The sequence below is a fragment of the Herpailurus yagouaroundi genome, unplaced genomic scaffold (assembly GCF_014898765.1).
Source record: "Herpailurus yagouaroundi ecotype Mexico unplaced genomic scaffold, PumYag 164, whole genome shotgun sequence".
Taxonomy (NCBI): domain Eukaryota; kingdom Metazoa; phylum Chordata; class Mammalia; order Carnivora; family Felidae; genus Herpailurus; species Herpailurus yagouaroundi.
Window position 1 is genome coordinate 49,703,955 of NW_024412405.1, and position 17,180 is coordinate 49,721,134.

At 34.3% G+C, this 17,180-nt stretch overlaps 1 protein-coding gene across 4 annotated transcripts in view; it reads right to left on the minus strand.

Annotated features, from left to right (window-relative positions):
• The window catches only part of PCDH17 (protocadherin 17), a 101,045-nt gene that overhangs the window by 46,937 nt on the left and 36,928 nt on the right, over positions 1–17,180 (minus strand). For 3 of the 4 annotated variants that reach the window (XM_040487412.1, XM_040487414.1, XM_040487411.1), the window contains 2 exons: positions 17,020–17,078; positions 16,714–16,886 (listed from right to left, as the gene is read on the minus strand). In XM_040487412.1, coding sequence (XP_040343346.1) covers positions 16,714–16,886; positions 17,020–17,078 — 232 coding nt within the window. The remainder of the gene's footprint in view (positions 1–16,713; positions 16,887–17,019; positions 17,079–17,180) is intronic. The other variant, XM_040487413.1, reaches the window with a different exon arrangement.

Consider the following 17,180-nt stretch of genomic DNA (forward strand, 5'->3'; position numbering starts at 1 on the left):
ACTTTTAGTCTCCCTCAAATAAATTAGAAGCAAATTATAGATAACATACTAATTTCTATCTATCATATCTATTCATCATTGAAGGTTTCAATAAGGATTTTTATGGCGATATACTATAGGCTCAATTTGAATTTTAGTTGTCTCTGAATCAAACGAAAATAGAAATCTGACTTCTTTTTAAAGTAATTTATGGGGCGCCTGGGTGGCGCAGTCGGTTAAGCGTCCGACTTCAGCCAGGTCACGATCTCGCGGTCCGTGAGTTCGAGCCCCGTGTCAGGCTCTGGGCTGATGGCTCGGAGCCTGGAGCCTGTTTCCGATTCTGTGTCTCCCTCTCTCTCTGCCCCTCCCCCGTTCATTCTCTGTCTCTCTCTGTCCCAAAAATAAATAAACGTTGAAAAAAAAATAAAATAAAGTAATTTATGATGCAGATAGGTTCCCCCAGAGAGAATTAATGACTATGTTGTATTATTAAGGTGAATGTGAGCAGTTTAACATCATTGAACTGATATCAGAGAAAGACTATTTACATCTGAAGAAAATGATAGAATATCACTCAAACATTGATGGTGTTAATAAATGTATCAGAGTGTTTAAATGAGCTGATGGCATGTAAGTAATACATATACTGAAATGAATGTACGTATTTATATTTATAACACCATGGTTCCAAAAAACAGGTTAGACAAAATGTGTAACCTCTACTGATAAAACATTATTACTTATAACCTAAAACAACTAATTTTCCTCATAGCTTTTACAAAGCTGTTTCTTTCACTTCTGAACAACTGTTCAACTGTTTCGTTTTCAACATTCAAAAAATTAAAAAAAAAGTTTTTTTTAATGTTTTATTTATTTTTGAGAGAGAGAGACAGAACATGAGCAGGGGAGGGGCAGAAAGAGAGGGAGACACAGAATCTGAAGCAGGCTCCAGGCTCTGAGCTGTCAGCGCAGAGCCCGACGCGGGGCTCGAACTCACAAACCGCTAGATCATGACCTGAGCCAAAGTCAGACGCCTAACCAACGGAGCCACCCAGGCGCCCCAACATTCAAAAAAATTTTAAATGACATTTAATAAAATACTGTCATGTGAACATGGAAATAATTAAACTGTTAATGGGTATTGAATAATCTTATGCTAATAAATCTGTGTGAAAATGCATTATTATGTATTATTTAAACATTTTGTAATTTCAAGGACAAGTGTCTAGTAACCTGGTAGAATTTCCAGGCAACGTTACAATACACATCAGAAGTTAGTGATATTCTGATGGATGTACTCTAAGTGTAATTAAATATATATTTTTAATGCTTTTGCCATTCAAATTTTGGAGATAAATGTATGTATATATGTAAACTCATATATGTTTTCATACATATATGTATGGGCATAAAACAGAAAATAAGTTCAGTAATCACATAGAAAGTCAAAGTTGGGGTACCTTGGTGGCTCAGTTGGTTGAGCAACCAACTCTTGATTTTGGCTCAGGTCATGATCCCAGGTTTGTGGGATCAAGCCCCACATCAGTCTCTGTGCTGAGCATGGAGCCTGCTTAAGATTCTCTGTCTCTGTCTCTGTCTCTCTCTCTCTCTCTCCCTCTGCCCATCCCCCACGCATGCATGCGCACTCACACGTGCACCCCTTCTCTTTCTCTCAAATAAAACAATTTTTTAAAGAAAATCAAAATTAAATTTAATTAAAACAAATCTAGAAGGAAATGTATTTTATAAATTCTGGAGTTTGATGTAGCCTAGGCTTTTAACATTTTCAGTGTTTTATAGAAGGAAAGAAGGAGTAGAAACAGTATTGGTATCCTCAGTAAAATGCAAGGAAGAAATCTGGAAAACCCTGGCCTCTAGAGGGTTGTTTCTCTAATTTTTAATATTTGAAATATATATTCTTTTTAAAGTATGAACTCAAGAGGATTTCACATCATGCTCTGAAGAGGTACACTTACCCTTCTCTTTCAAAACTCTTCTACATTTGAGTACCTTACTACTCTTCTTTTTCCTAGTGTTGTCTGTTATTCCTTCTGACAAATCTTTCATTTTCACCACTCTGCTTTCACTCTAAATAGACTTATCTAATTATTGATGGCTTTTTAAATCAGTTACATGGATATGGCCAACTTTATCAGTATTTCATACAAAGAAATGAACACCACTTTTCTGTGTATTCAAATAAAATGATTTCATTGCAAATATAGCTTCTCAGCCTAGTAGTAAGAAGGATCACTTCTGAGCTTTGTGGAATCTTTACCTGCCTCATCTAATGTTCAAGATAAGCTTTCATTTTCCTAAATTGTCTCCTGTGTTTCATAGTGGCAATTTGCTTTACTTTTTTCCTGAATATGTCAGTTTATCCACTCACTCAAATTTTTATATATACTTTATAATCCAATATTAGTAATGGACACTCAAAAGATAACCCAAATGTATCCATCTTTCCCTCAATATTATAGAATGATCTGAAAATCTGCAGTCAGATATTTCAAGTAGAATATCACATATTTCAAATAAATTGTACTTACTTTTTGCACTATCCTGTGTTTCTTTTACTCATTCCTATTGCACCATTTGCTTTCTCTGCACATCGTTTTAGCCAGCCAATACTATTCAATAACCCAACAATATTGTTACAACCTGATGGAAGTTTCTAATTTTGAAAACTTGATGGCCCTTTCTTACTCTCTACCAAGATATTAAGGCTTTTAGTCTCCAAATATTGGCACCCCCAAGACTCGCTCTTATTTTCAATATCACCTAGACTAGTGAGAACTTCATTAATTCTCACATGGGCAATTGCCACCATGAGATGATGAACAGACCCATGATAACCAAAATTTTGGTTCAGCCATATGAAAGCTTGAGGACCTTAGGTTGGTTATCTCCTCTATTCAAAATGGAAATGGCAATTATATCTTATTAAATTATAACTACCTTATAAAATTATTCAAAATTGTGTCTGGTAGATGAGATAATTTAAGTAAATGTACATAATTCTGTTCTTTGAAGTCATTAAATGTTTGTTTGATCTGTTTCTAACTGTAACAAAACTGGCTCTTTTAAAGATTAATTCAATATCATATCATTTACCAGATCAAGATCTTTTAATATTTATCCTGTGACTTCAAGTTCTTTAAGATCTTCTTAGTGATCTGTATTTTTAATCTTTGATAACTTGTTTTCTTTTTCTTTTTTCTTTCTTTTCTTTCTTTTTGTCTCCCTTTCTTTTTTTTTTTTTTTTTTTTTTTTTTTTTTTGGTAAATAAATACTGGGAATATATTGAGAATACAGGGAGTGTAAGGGAAGTATCTCCTTCACAACATGTCGCTTGCAGACTACTGGGGGAGACAAATTAGTGCAAAAAAGTTCTATTCACCAGGAGCCTTTTTCTTGAAATAGGGAAGAAGACACTGAAAGAATACCTCCCTGGCTGGGGTACAGTAACTAGCAGGAGACTGGCACAAGGGCAAGGCTTATAGACCAAGGTTAAAAGTGCAGATCACCCCCCCCTCCTCCCAGAACTCTGTGAAAATCACTGAATGTTTATACTTGGAGGAGTGAAATGATCAAATTTATCTCTCAAGGGGATCACTGTCCTGCTAATGGATGGTAGTTAACTAACAGGGCATTGAGGGAAGCAGGTGGGCCCCTGCCTAGGAGGTGTTCTGAGAAAGGGAGGCAGCCTGGACAGGGGAAATAAACTCTAACTAAGTGAAATGAAGACATTTCAAGACGAATTGGGTCCTGTAACAACAGGACTTAATAACACATACTGTGATGCTGAAGAGATAGAAAAGGAGTTCCTTTGCTGGTTTCTGATTAGAGTGACTAGTAGATGGTGATGCCACTTACTGGGATGAGAATAGAGCTGGCTGGGAAGAGCTTGTGAAAGTAGACAGAAAATATTGGCAGGGTTGGGATGGAGGGGGAACCGAGGTAAATGAAATTTTCAAGCTATTTTGCTGTGTTTTAATTGTTCAAAACCTTTGATCAAATACCTAGAGAACTGTGAAATGTCTTAAGAATACATATGGACTACAATGTCTTACAAATTGTAGATCATCAGTAAAGTGGGATTAAATTTGTTTATATCACTTCAATATCTCTGAGCAGTCTATCATAGTTCTAAAAGTGACACTGATACTAGCGCTTAATTCATACAACATAACTGGATTGGGATTTATTCTTTGCACATGATTATTGAAGACTGTAAATAAGCAGAAGGGACAAGAGTGCAAAGAGCACAGACATGACATCAGACAGACAACTGCTACACAGTTAAGGGTCTCATCTGTGGGCAAGATCCTTCCGTTTTCTGATGCACAGGGTTTTCATTTATTACAGGAGATAACAGTATCTCACTGGCTTGCCATTAGGACAAATTTATTTAAAAGTGCTTGGTGCAGGGTCCTCTGGGTGGCTCAGTTTGTTAAGCTTGGTTTCATCTCAGGTCATAATCTCACAGATCATGAGTTCAAGCCCCGCATCAGGCTCTGTGCTGAAGGTGCAGAGCCTGCTTGGGATTCTCTCTCTTTTCCTCTCTTTCAAAATAAATACATAAAGTAAAAACACAAAAGTGTTTGGGGCAGTGCTTGTCACGTAAGAGATGTTCAGTAAATGTGTGTGTTTTTTTTTAAATTCCTTATTACTAGTAGCTGATCTTTTGTTATCTGAATAAATTCCACAGTTTGTCAAGTATCTATGATCTTTTAATGGCTTCACTATGATTTATATTTAAGATAGGGTTGTTAGCTCTGCTGTAAAATAAAAGGGAAAGGAAAAAAATCAACTTTGCTTATTAACAAATATAAATAGCAGTACTTTTAATTGAGTAATGTGTCTTTTGAATTAATCGTATTTAATGCTCAGAATAATTTCAATAAAATTTCTTGGGTATATGCAATTAAAGTGCATGACATGTTATATAAAAATGAAAGAAATATTAAACATACTTCTCCCTTTTTGAATTTTGGTGATGGATTGGTTTGGCCATTGTTTTTTTTTCATTCCCAACTTTCCCCTGTTCTATTACTAATTGATCACTCTAAAAGAAAAATGTGACCAGGTAACACCACTCAAAAGAGTTTTCAATTGCCTGTAGAATATGGTTCCAAGTCGTTGGTATGGAATTCGAGGTTTTTCATAATCTGACCCTAACCCATTCATCTGGTTCAATTTGTCTCCATTATAATTTTATATCCCATATTCAAATACAAATATTTCTACTTTTTTTTGCCATTCTTGTATTATACTGTTCAGTTGCCACATCTCTAAATCTTTGATCATGTATTGTCCCAGTTTCAAATACTTAATTCACCCTGTATCTTACAGTCTTAGTCCACTTTCAAGTCCAACATTTAAATGCTCCAAGATTACTCTTTAGCTTCCTAAAGTAAATATTTATCACATTAAAACTATTACAGGGATGATAGACTATTTTTTTCTACATTTGAAGCAAGACCCCAACTACATATTTCTATAATGATTTAATAGAAGAGAGGATTAAATAATTTCTTATGGTGGTACATAATAATTTTTTCATTATGTTACCACTTGAATCATCATTATGTTACCACTTGACAATCAGTATAACTGGTTGTCAAGAATTTAAGGAAGCAAAGCCCCAACATGCAAATTAAGTACAAGTCTATATAATTCCTTGCCCATAATTTTGAAACCCAAAAATATTTCAGATCTGGAAATTGTTTTATTACTCATCTAGTGGTAAAAAATGACTTGAACTAACATAAGCTATTTATAGTATTCATTTACTCCATTTACTGCAAATATTCAGGTTTTTTTCTACAAAATTTAATGTGTTTGATTGTGTGTATTGCCAGATTCCAGTGAGGATTTTATATAATATATGATATACGTATTATATCACCTTTGTAAAATCTTAAAAATCCTTAATTCTGGAAAACATCTTGTTCTAAGAATTATAAGCATACATATCAAAACATCAACTTTCAAAAATTTATTCAAGCTATGAAATTGGAAAGTACCAGGGGAGCAAATTTGAATGTTAATATATTTGGTTAAATATAAATATATATATATTTAGTTCGCTATATAACATGTTCCTATTTCTTTTTTTTTTTTTAATATAAATATAAAATAACTGCCATCCATATTTGTTTTTGACAGATGTGCACTTTGGAGTAGAATATTTTGGTAATTTCATGATGTCCCTGGTTTTCCACAAATCTGAGGTCATTTATATACTCTAAAGGCTTATGTGAAATAATGAGATTGATGTCTTTTGCCTTGCACTTTATAGAGAAGATTGGACCCACCTATAATGAACTCCCTATAAGTATTTTCATTTCACCTATACATTGATCTTTTTAATTTATTTCTCCTTTCTTTCCTTTACAGAAAATGAGTTGATCTTTACTTTAAGGCTAGCATCTCCATTACACTCCCATGCATATCCTCTATCCAGTCCTGTCCTTCAATATTTCCTTCTAATTGGATCCTCTGCCTCAGTATATTAATAATTAGTTATCTTAAATGATTAAAGCATTTTCCATTCATAATACCATCTTCCTTAGTTACTATTTTCCCTGTCTTTCCCTTATTCCATTATTCGCCAGTCTTGAAATAAGAGAAATTGCTATCTCCAATTCCTGACCTTACTTCATAGTCTATCTTTCCGAAATCCCTTTTCTTTTTTCATTACTCCATTATAACTCCTCTCATTAAAATCAAGAGTGGTTTGTCAGTTATCAGATTGTATAGCTGTTCCTTGAGCCTCATTTTCTTGGATTTCTCTAAAGAATCAAAATGTTTGTTCTTATCCATCTCTGGCTACCATGACTCTATGGCTTTCCTACTTCCTCCCTTCCTTACTGATCACGTTTTTCTGTTTTCTTCAGCATTTTTTCCTTCTGTCCCTTCTCTGGACACATTGAACTATTCATTATCCCCCAGATATTAAATCCACTTTCCATATCCCATGATTGTATTTATGTATTTGTTGTGCTTCTTCTATCTCTCAAAGTAAAAACCTTGTTCATCCGTTAAGTCTTAGCTAAAATTTCATCTCTAGTATGAAGTCTTCATTGAATAATTATCAATATTCTATCCTCTTTTTGAAACTCTCAGACCCTTTCATTTACCCCTAATCAATAGCACATTATTTTATACATTTTATTATATTTTGTACATGTTTCACTTCCTTTACTAGACTACCAGTTCTGTGAAAATGGATTTTGTGAGTCTTGAGAGAGTTCACCTGACTATTTCATCATCATTTGAATGTAAGCTCAGTGTGAAGGAATGTTTGGTTTGCTTACTATTCAGTCTTCAACACCTGGGGGAGCGCTTGGCACATACCAGAAACCCAAGGAATATTTGTTGAGTAAATATACAACATAGCAATTAAGATAGTGCCATATACACAATGATACTATAGAAAGTGTTACTGAATTACATGAAAAATTCAGAACGTTTGATTCCAAGTGAATGTTCCTTCTTTCAAAGCAAGTGAGCTCCAGAAGTTATACATTTATCCCAGTAGTGCCAGGTCACCTGTTTGGGACTTTACTCTGAGCTTGTTTGTTGACTCATAAAACAACTTTCTCAGTATCATCCTGTTTTTAACAAAAACAGTATTATCTAACTTTACTTAATGTATTGATTTAATTTGGCTCTCAATGATATTTGGTTGGAAATGAAGTCTAAAAACTCTAGGGTTTGGTCATAAAACTCATCCATGACGTCTCCAGATTTTGGATTGTCACAAACCTACTGAACATGTTTCTTGGCAGGTGGAACCATTATTGAACTTTCTCCCTTCCCAACTTCTAAATGCTGCAGGATTCTGTCCTGGATCCTTTTTTCCCAATAATCCTGGATTCTAGTCTCCTGGATTCTTTTCTCCCAATGACGTATTTCATCAATGTACATACTTCACGCATGATCCTATGTCCATAGGATTGTCCAAGTTTATACCTCCAAACTTCTATTCGGATTGCCAAATTATATTTTCCAGTTGCCTGTTCTGATATTCACCTTAAACTCTTTTTTACTTCCCAAATATTTTCCCCATGGTGACCTCACCCTGTCTTTTCCACTTTAGTAAACTGAACTTAGTCACCCAAGTCATGATTCTCAGACTCATTATGATACCACGTTCCACACTGCCTCTCCATTTTCTAAAAATTCTCTGGTTAGCTGAAGTTTTTTTGTTTCATTTCTGTTTGGTCCTAGCATCTTTATTTTTTATTTTTTTTCTATCATCTTTAAATGGTGAAGTTTTTTTAGTAAGTTGATTTCAGCATACAAATCAGTATTGTCAATTTAGAGAAAATGCTGAAACTTTCAAATATTTGTGTGTTATTTAATATATATGGTATAAATTACACAAAAAGAGACTTAAATAATTCAAGGTATAGTCCATTTATTTGGGTATTAAATGATTTTTTTCCTTTAGAAACCATTATCTCAAAATCAATTTCAAGTGAATAATAAGCAATTTTTTTATAATCATAAAAGTACTGTCATATTCTAAAAAGTTTTTAATCTTTCACTTAATTCCATTCCTGCTACCTGTTTACTACTCTGGGTCTCATTTGCCTTGTCTTACATTACTTCCTCAGCTTCCTAAGTGTATCCCTGTCTCCCCAGGCATTGACAGAAAATAATCTCTTTAAAATGAGACTTTGGGAGGGCTTGGGTGGCTCAGTCGGTTGGGCCTCTGACTTTTGATTTTGGCTCAGGTCATAATCTCAGGGTCGTGGATTGAGCCCCACGTCCAGCTCTGTGCCAAGGATGGAGGCTGCTTCTTTCTCTCTCTTCCTCTGCCCCTGTTCCCTGCTCGTGCTCTCTCTCTTTCTAAAGAAATAAAAAATAATATAAAAATAAAATGAGACTTTGCACTGTTGCCACCTGAACCTCCAATGGCTCCTTGTCAGTTGTCTCATCACTGGGCTTCTCACAACCTCTCGGTCTCATTTGCCCCATTTTTCATCTCACACCTTCCTACTCACATGCATCCAACAGCAGCTTGCCATACATTACTTCATCTGTGTTTCTTAGAGTGCCCTCTTATCCTCCCTCCCCAAACAGGTAAACATTTTCTGAATGAACCAGTCAACTCAAATGTCTCCTTCCCCAGGAGTTTTCTTTGATTCCCTTAAATCTCAGCTGGGTTTTCTTTCTCACGACTCCATGCATACTCAGGGCATGGCTCTCACTACACCAACCTCAGAGCTTATACGTCCAATTCTCTTACTAGAGTATGAGCTCCTGCAGAACCCAGCCTGTGCATTATTTTGTCTTTGCATCCCTGGCACAGTTGTTCATTAAAAGAAAAAAAAAAAGTGATTAAATAAATCTCTCCTTGGAACCATCATCCCTCGGTGCACTGAGACAATATCAGGGACTCACAATTACAAGTGTAGATATTGTGCCTAGATGAGAAATATATACACCCTTATGCTTGGTGACAAATAACACAATAGTGTCACTGTCTACATCTGGTATGATACATCTTTTTGACTTTTTGGAGCTTCTATTCAATACATTTATTCAATGTATATATAATATATATTTATATACTTATATGTTAAATATTTATTCAATATACATGAAAGAATCGAAAATTAAGCTCTCAGGCATAACTGCCTACATCTTCAGATTTATAAAAAAATGAAGTTTTGACAAATCTGAAGTACCTGCTTGGAGACGCTGAAGTCTCTCTATCATGAATTACAGGTATGGCATGAAGGATACAAAGAACTCAAGACCAGCAAACGATAAACCTAGAACTAGCACTATCTCTGCCTCTAACTTTAAGACTCATTGAATCTGTTTTCTTACTTATAAAACAGGGGAATTATGCTTCAAGGATTCAAGGAATCTTCCTACCCTAACGTTTCCTCATATGGTTTTCAAAAGAACGGAGAACCTGCAATACTAGAACATGGGTTTAAAGTGAAATAATGGAAAATTTCTTGAAGAAGCTTAAGACCTATCAACATTAATTTTTCACAATTCTTAATTAACAGATGAACTAATAACCATGCTTGATTGTCATAGTTTATCGTTTATGTCATACTCTTATTTTCATAGAAATGTACATAATATTAATATACAATTTTATTTGTAAAAATGAAAAAAAAGTCCTTATTAAAAAACCACACAAAAACCAAAATCCTCTAGTTGTATCCCAGTGTTTGAAAGAAACAATAATTCTAAGTCTGGGAAGGGTTCCCCTGCCCCAAGGCAAAATGACATTCTAAAAGTTTGGGAACTACTGTCCCAACATTCCCCATTTGGAGTGTTTTAGCAAAAGTCATTACTAAAAGCAAGATAACCTAAAAATCACATTGAATCTATAGTAAATCATGCAACACTTGTTAGGGAGACTTTACGATGAGAACAAATGTGAGGGTGATAAAATCTCTCTATTTTCATGATACCAGCTGCTGGATTCTAGAAACAGATGTTTGCACATGAGAAAGAGATGTCATTGAAACTTTTAAAGTTAGGTGCACTATGGGACATTTGCAAAGTTTGGTAATCAAAAATGAACTTAAGCTGCTCATAGTTTGGGGAATATTTTATCCAGTAAAATCTAAAGCCAGATGAATTCTGAAAGTCCTAAGAAAGCACAAGAGGGGGAAAAAGTTGACATTAAGGTGCTCTTAAATGCAGCCGAATACAAACTTAGATGGCTTGATATAATAAGAATTCTTGACAAATAATACAATTTCTTAAATGCCACACATTGGAATCATAAAAGCAGCAGTGCCTTTAAAAATCCGTAAGTGATTTCTTCCTGGTATTAAATAGTCAACTGTTCCTTTTGCTTTCCCCACTCCCCATCCCTCTATATGGCAGTGATTTTCCATTTCCTTCATAAGACAAATTGATATTAATAAGTTTACAGCAGCATTTCTTTTTAAAAGTATTTTCAGAGATTGCGAGGATGGACGTCGTCATCACCTCTGTGTCCTTACTTGTGTAGAAGCAATTTGCTGATGCGTGTTATGGGAAGGTCTGGGAAGAGACATCGACTGATTGGAAGGGTCACAGCTGCAGTAACCATAGGTGCAGAATAGAAAGCAGAACGGAAACTTGAGAATATTACAGTACTATCCAAGTACGGTCCTATCGCTAGTCAGTTCTAGGGGCAATTGCAAAGTAGGTCAAGTTTGCGTTCAGTGTCCTAATCCTTTCTCAATAACTCCTTTCCAAACCCTGTATGTATGGCTTCACCCCTGCTCTGGTGGACAAGAGCTTCACCTTATGTTCTCCCATTTCCCTATTATTTCTTCCTTAAGTTGTTCCTCCATGGTAAAGTATAGGTTGTAGAAACCTTAAACTGTTTCCTTTCCAGACATAATTAGAAATATGGTGAAATTGCAGTCATTATGCAGTAAATTAGGGAGGGCGATGTTGAAAGAGTAGGGTTCAGAGCCTCGCCAAACTCTGAAATCACATAAAAAATACTGCAGTCTTTAAACTAGCCTAATCCTGTTTTAAATATGGGGCCCACAAGCAAAACTCAAACAGTGACTTGTAAAAAACAAAACAAACAAACAAAAAAATCCATTAGCTTTAGTTTTTGTAGTTTTCCAGAATGTCCTCTGGGAAGAGGGAAGGCAACCCTTAAGAATGTAATTTAGTTTTAAAACTGAATTCACTGGAGCAAACCTACCTTATTTTGTCTATTATTCTCAACTTTCTATTGATTTTATTTTTATTAGATTTTAATCAGGGATTCTATTCTGAAATGTTTTGAACCCAGAATGTAATTTAAGAAGTCAGATTTGGGGCGCCTGGGTGGCTCAGTCGGTTAAGCGTCCGACTTCAGCCAGGTCACGATCTCGCGGTCCATGAGTTCAAGCCCCGCGTCGGGCTCTGGGCTGATGGCTCAGAGCCTGGATCCTGTTTCTGATTCTGTGTCTCCCTCTCTCTCTGCCCCTCCCCGTTCATGCTCTGTCTCTCTCTGTCCCAAAAATAAATAAACGTTGAAAAAAAAAATTAAAAAAAAAAAAAAGAAGTCAGATTTTCTAGCAGAAGAGAGAGGACAGAGGAGGCACAGGATTGAATAGGAAAAAAAAAAAAAGAAAGAAAGAAATTATAAGGCAATTAAATAAAAGGAGAAATGAGAAAGAACTTGAATGAAGCAACTTCTAAGGATCAGAAAAGTCCTGGAATCCAGTTACAGAGGAAGGGATGGACAGTTGGCCACCTAACAGGGCATTAGCTTCCCTCACGGTGATGCTTCTACTGCTGTCCCTAGCAAAGGTTGTCAACACTTACAGGGTGCAATGCTATTCCACTAGCTTCTGGCTTAAATTCACGAACTTGGTTTCAGTCAACTATAAAGATAGCAGAAGACTGATTACCCTTGAAAACTTGAGAACAGTCACTGAGTTATCAATAAAGAGCTCAAAGAAATCACCAGACAGCATTTATGAAAACTGCACATTTATTATTTGGGAATCAAGAGAGACTACTGAATTTTAGGGAAAGTTTACTAAATGTTGTTAAAGAAGAAAAAGTTATTGCTCACAATCAAAATACTTTACCAGACTTCTGTAATGGACAGAAACTCCAAAGTACAGATGTTTTCTGAAAGAAGTCAAAGTGGATTGCTTTATCTACCTACCTATCTACCTAGGTAGATACCTACCTACCTACCTACCTATAATATTGGACAAAGGGAGTATGGAGAAAATCTAAGTGACAAATAGACTGGCAGGGCACAAAGATGCAATCAAATATAAAGAAACTAAGTACATTCTTTGAGAATTTTTTTTAGTCCCACTAGAGAAACTAAAACCACTTCTTTCTATTAGAGGATTTAACATAAAATCCTTAAGGCTATTCCCCAGCTGTCATGCTATCCATCACACCTTCAATTAACTACTGAACTCTTTCAAATATTTTTGCTAAAATAATGAGCAACACATACTACTGCTGTGTATTTGGGACGACTAAACTGATGGTAGCAATAAACATAATTATCAGGAATAGAACAAATGGAAAAAGTCTGCACAAAAGAGAAGAAAAAGTAATATTTGAACTAATAATAGAAGATCTCAAAGGCCTAAATCATTTGCAAAGGAAAACCATTATTAGTAGAAAGTTCCATTGAAAATGTGAAGATTATTTTTGGAATTAATTCTAATTTCTAAGCTAAAGAAATATTTTGAGTTAGAAATAGAACATCATTTTTCTTAATAGAGAAAATTTAAACAAGGAAAGAAATCAAATAAGCTAATACAAAAACTATAAAATATAATATGCTATTGATTGTTTTAACTGAAATGTGTTAAGGCACTACTACAAATTTTTAGAAAGAAAAAAAGACTCATAAATGGATTTCTTTCTGTTTAGTGTTTGGTTTCTTTCTCCTAAGAGAAAATTTACTTTTGATTCTTAGGAGATTTTTGAAGGTATTAAAGATTAGGGTTTAATATTTGAAATCTGACATGAGATAATTGCTTAAATACAGCTGTCATCATCTTTCATCTGTAAAGAAAATTATTCTTTATGGGTGTGCATTGAATTAATTTGGCATTGCCTCTCTTGACGCTTTTCAAATAAATTAACAGAGTACATTGACCAAGACAATGGCTGATGGCTTCTTCAAACATTTTAAAATTATTTCTGAGTAAACTGTTCATTATGTGAATAGTATAAAGCATTGGGTAAGAGGGCGGGCTCTGAAGGCATGTCATTTTATTTCTAATGTTGACTTCACTGCTTATAACTGCAGAACACTGAGAACATTTCTTAATATCTGTTAAATGTGAGAGTAGCAGTACTTCCTTGTCTATAAATGCAATGAAAACTAAATAGGATAATAAGTTTTAAGTACTGCATAATTCATTCAATGCATATGAGCTATTCTTATATTCTCCCGTAAGGTTTGCATACATGACTCAGGTTTTAACTTATTCTTCAATGTTTATTTGATATCTAGTCATAGCAGTGAATCAGAATGTCTGAGCAAATTCTCACATTTGGAGACAAAGTTGTGTAGAAAAGACACAAGTTTTAGCTATATCTAGATGTAGCATAAAATTCCAACCTGCTGAGCAGATTAATATATTTTCTATACATTCAGTTTTCTTGTGAGTGAGACAAAAATGATTAAGCATTTTAGAGTTTTCAGGTTAAATAAGCTAACAATGAAATGGAGCTAACACAGTTTATAATAAATGGTAAGAACTCAGTAAATGCTAGTCTCCTCTGAATCTATATGGGTAGATAGATAAGTATAAACATGGATAGATGGAAGAAAGAAAGAAAGAAAGAAAGAAAGAAAGAAAGAAAGAAAAGAAGAATGGAAGGAAGGAAGGAAGGAAAGAAGGAAGGAAAGAATGAAAGGAGGGAGGAAGGAAGGCAAAAAGGAAGGAAAGAAGAAAACAAAAAAAGATGATATAGATGATGGAAAGAAATAGGGAGACTGAAGATGAAAAATGGAGACAGATGAGAGAGACAGAGAGGGAGAGCTTCCCCATCTCTACTAGTTACATACAGTTTCTTGAAGGCAGGCTCCAAGTCAAATTTATTTTTGAGGTTCCTGAAGAAACTAACTTTCCTCAAGTATTGAAATGATTTAATAGATATTTATTAAATACATGAACTAATACATTAATCAATCAGTCAATGAAATACTATTTTATCTAATCCTCCAAAATCATGTTTTAAAGTAGAGGTCCGTATTTCTTCTATAATTCATAGATTCATAATAACTTTCCCATATTTATTAAGAAAGATGTGTGGAAACTAGTTGTTTTCCAGGACACATTTGTATTAGCATTCTCACTCTTACACTAGCAATTATTTTATGTAGAATGTTATTTACAATATATACCAAATATATGCTCTTCTAAGAATGGCCTACTTTTTTAAGGTATTATCTTCTAATATCAAAATTGAAAAAACAGATTTTCAGTATAAATTACATCTTTAGGCATAAATAAAACCACTTCCATTTTCTATAGGGGCCTTTGCTCTTTCCCGTCAAATATATTGCTCAGTTGGATGAAAATAAAGAGTTAATGTGAACAGCATATAAACTTTTCTTTGATTAACAAAGTTTCTCATGAAATATGATAATAAATGCAAACTCTTTACTTACTCTATGCAGCTTTGCAAAAAGTAGCCAATGTATTATCCATCAATCACTTTATTACACACAAAGATGAGTCTATGTTAGGTTCTGTATTCACATATCAAGATGCAACAACCCACTACTTAAAATTTGTCTAAAAAATTCACATATTATAATATGACATAGTTAAAACCCATCAAGATCATTTAAGTCACTTTAAGTAAACATTCAAATTTGTAGGAACTATGAATATTCTATAAATATTCAATTCAATATTCAATTGTAATTCAATTGAATCACAATTCAATTACTATAAAACACAATATTGCATTGTTGGACAAAAAGTTGCTATGGTGTATATGGCAGTTATGACTTATCAAAAAAGGCTTTTTTGGAGGCCAATCTTAAAATAAATTCAGGATGTTGTATTCAGTGCAGAAATATAAATTATATTTTATTGAACATATGTATTTATTTCTGTATTGCATATATATTATTATGAACCTATGTATTTATTTCTGTATTGAATTCACATATGTGTGAATGTGTTTTTATTAAAATGAATTTTAATTTTAGATTAGAGAAATTAATAATATCTATTGACACATATGTAATATGTCAGGCTTCACTACAGGCAAAAGGTTACTTTCTATGAATTGACAATCAATAAGTGAATTAGAAGAATAAATGACTATGTTCACAAAGTTTAAATGTAGTTTCTCCCTAAAAAACTGAAATAATATTAGATATATTTAAATACTATTATACTTTGAAAACTAGTATTAACTAATGTAATACGTACTTGCAATTCTGAAACCCGATTTATACAAGAGTGTTTTTCATTTTTTATAATTAGACATAAAAACCTATTCACAGTGCCTAAGTCTTATATGTCAGAGTAGCTTAATTCTCTGGGTGAATCATTAGCAAATATTTCATTGTGCTTGAAACAATAAAAGCATCAAAACTAATAAAAAGGCATATCAAATGGATAAATTGAAGGTAGACTTTTAGAAAACATTTGTATTATTAGGAAGTATTTCTTTTTTATCTCTATCAGGGTAAACAAGTACATATTTATTTGACACCCATGCACATTTAGATGTAAATCAAAAAAGGAGCCAAAATTCTGGCTTGCTGTCATTTAACTCTTGAAAAACTACTTTGAGGCTAAAATGCACATTAAAAATAAACAAACTCTGCTAAAAGCTATAAAATTCCAACCAGGTTTTCATTTTACCTAAACGTGGTGAATTTACTAAATTTGATCTTGTAAGTTAGTATATTAGAATGTGCATATCTAGCCAACATATGCCCTGCTTTCCTTGCTAATGAAACACAAAATGGGACAGGTTGGGGAATGTCTGTAAAGCTACGAACAATCTGGTGACTTTGGTCAAGTTGTCATTTTAAGATGGTTACAGACTAATATCCATGGCCTTCCTTTTTCTGTTGTTCCTGAGGTGTTGAATAGTTGCTTTCTGTCTGGGACAAGCTCGGGATCTGCTGTTTCTTTGATATATTATCAATGGTCCGTTCCACCGTGATAAACTGCGACTCTAGTACTAATAGGTTTATAATGATTGCTTAAGCTTTACACGTCGTAAGCATTGGAAGGCTTCACTCACCTTGTTCAAGTGGTTGGCTTTTAGTTGAAGTAGTTTTCATCTTGAGTGCCTCCCTAACAGACATGTCACAGCAGGAGCCTTTGTTAGTGTCTTGGTCACTGTCAGCCTGATCACTGTCCCCGTGCCCACTGTCTCTCAGGCTGGCTCTTTCTGGGTCCTTAAACGTGGAGCTACTGAAATACATATAAAGAAAAAGAAGAGAAAGTGTTGTCTCTACGAGTTTGAATCTGAAGTGTAGTCTCTTGCAAAGCAATTTTGACACGAATGCAAATGGGGAAGCCGAGAAAGTTATTTAATAGGCCTTACCTTTGAACAAACTGCTGCCTGCTGCCCATGTAATTGGGCTCTGCGGGAAAATTGTCTGTCTGCGAAAGAGAAGGAAAAAAATACGTATAGTTGTACACTGGACAAATCTCCTGCAGAGCAACAAGATTTCCTAGTGGAAAAATGATTAATAATTCAAAAAT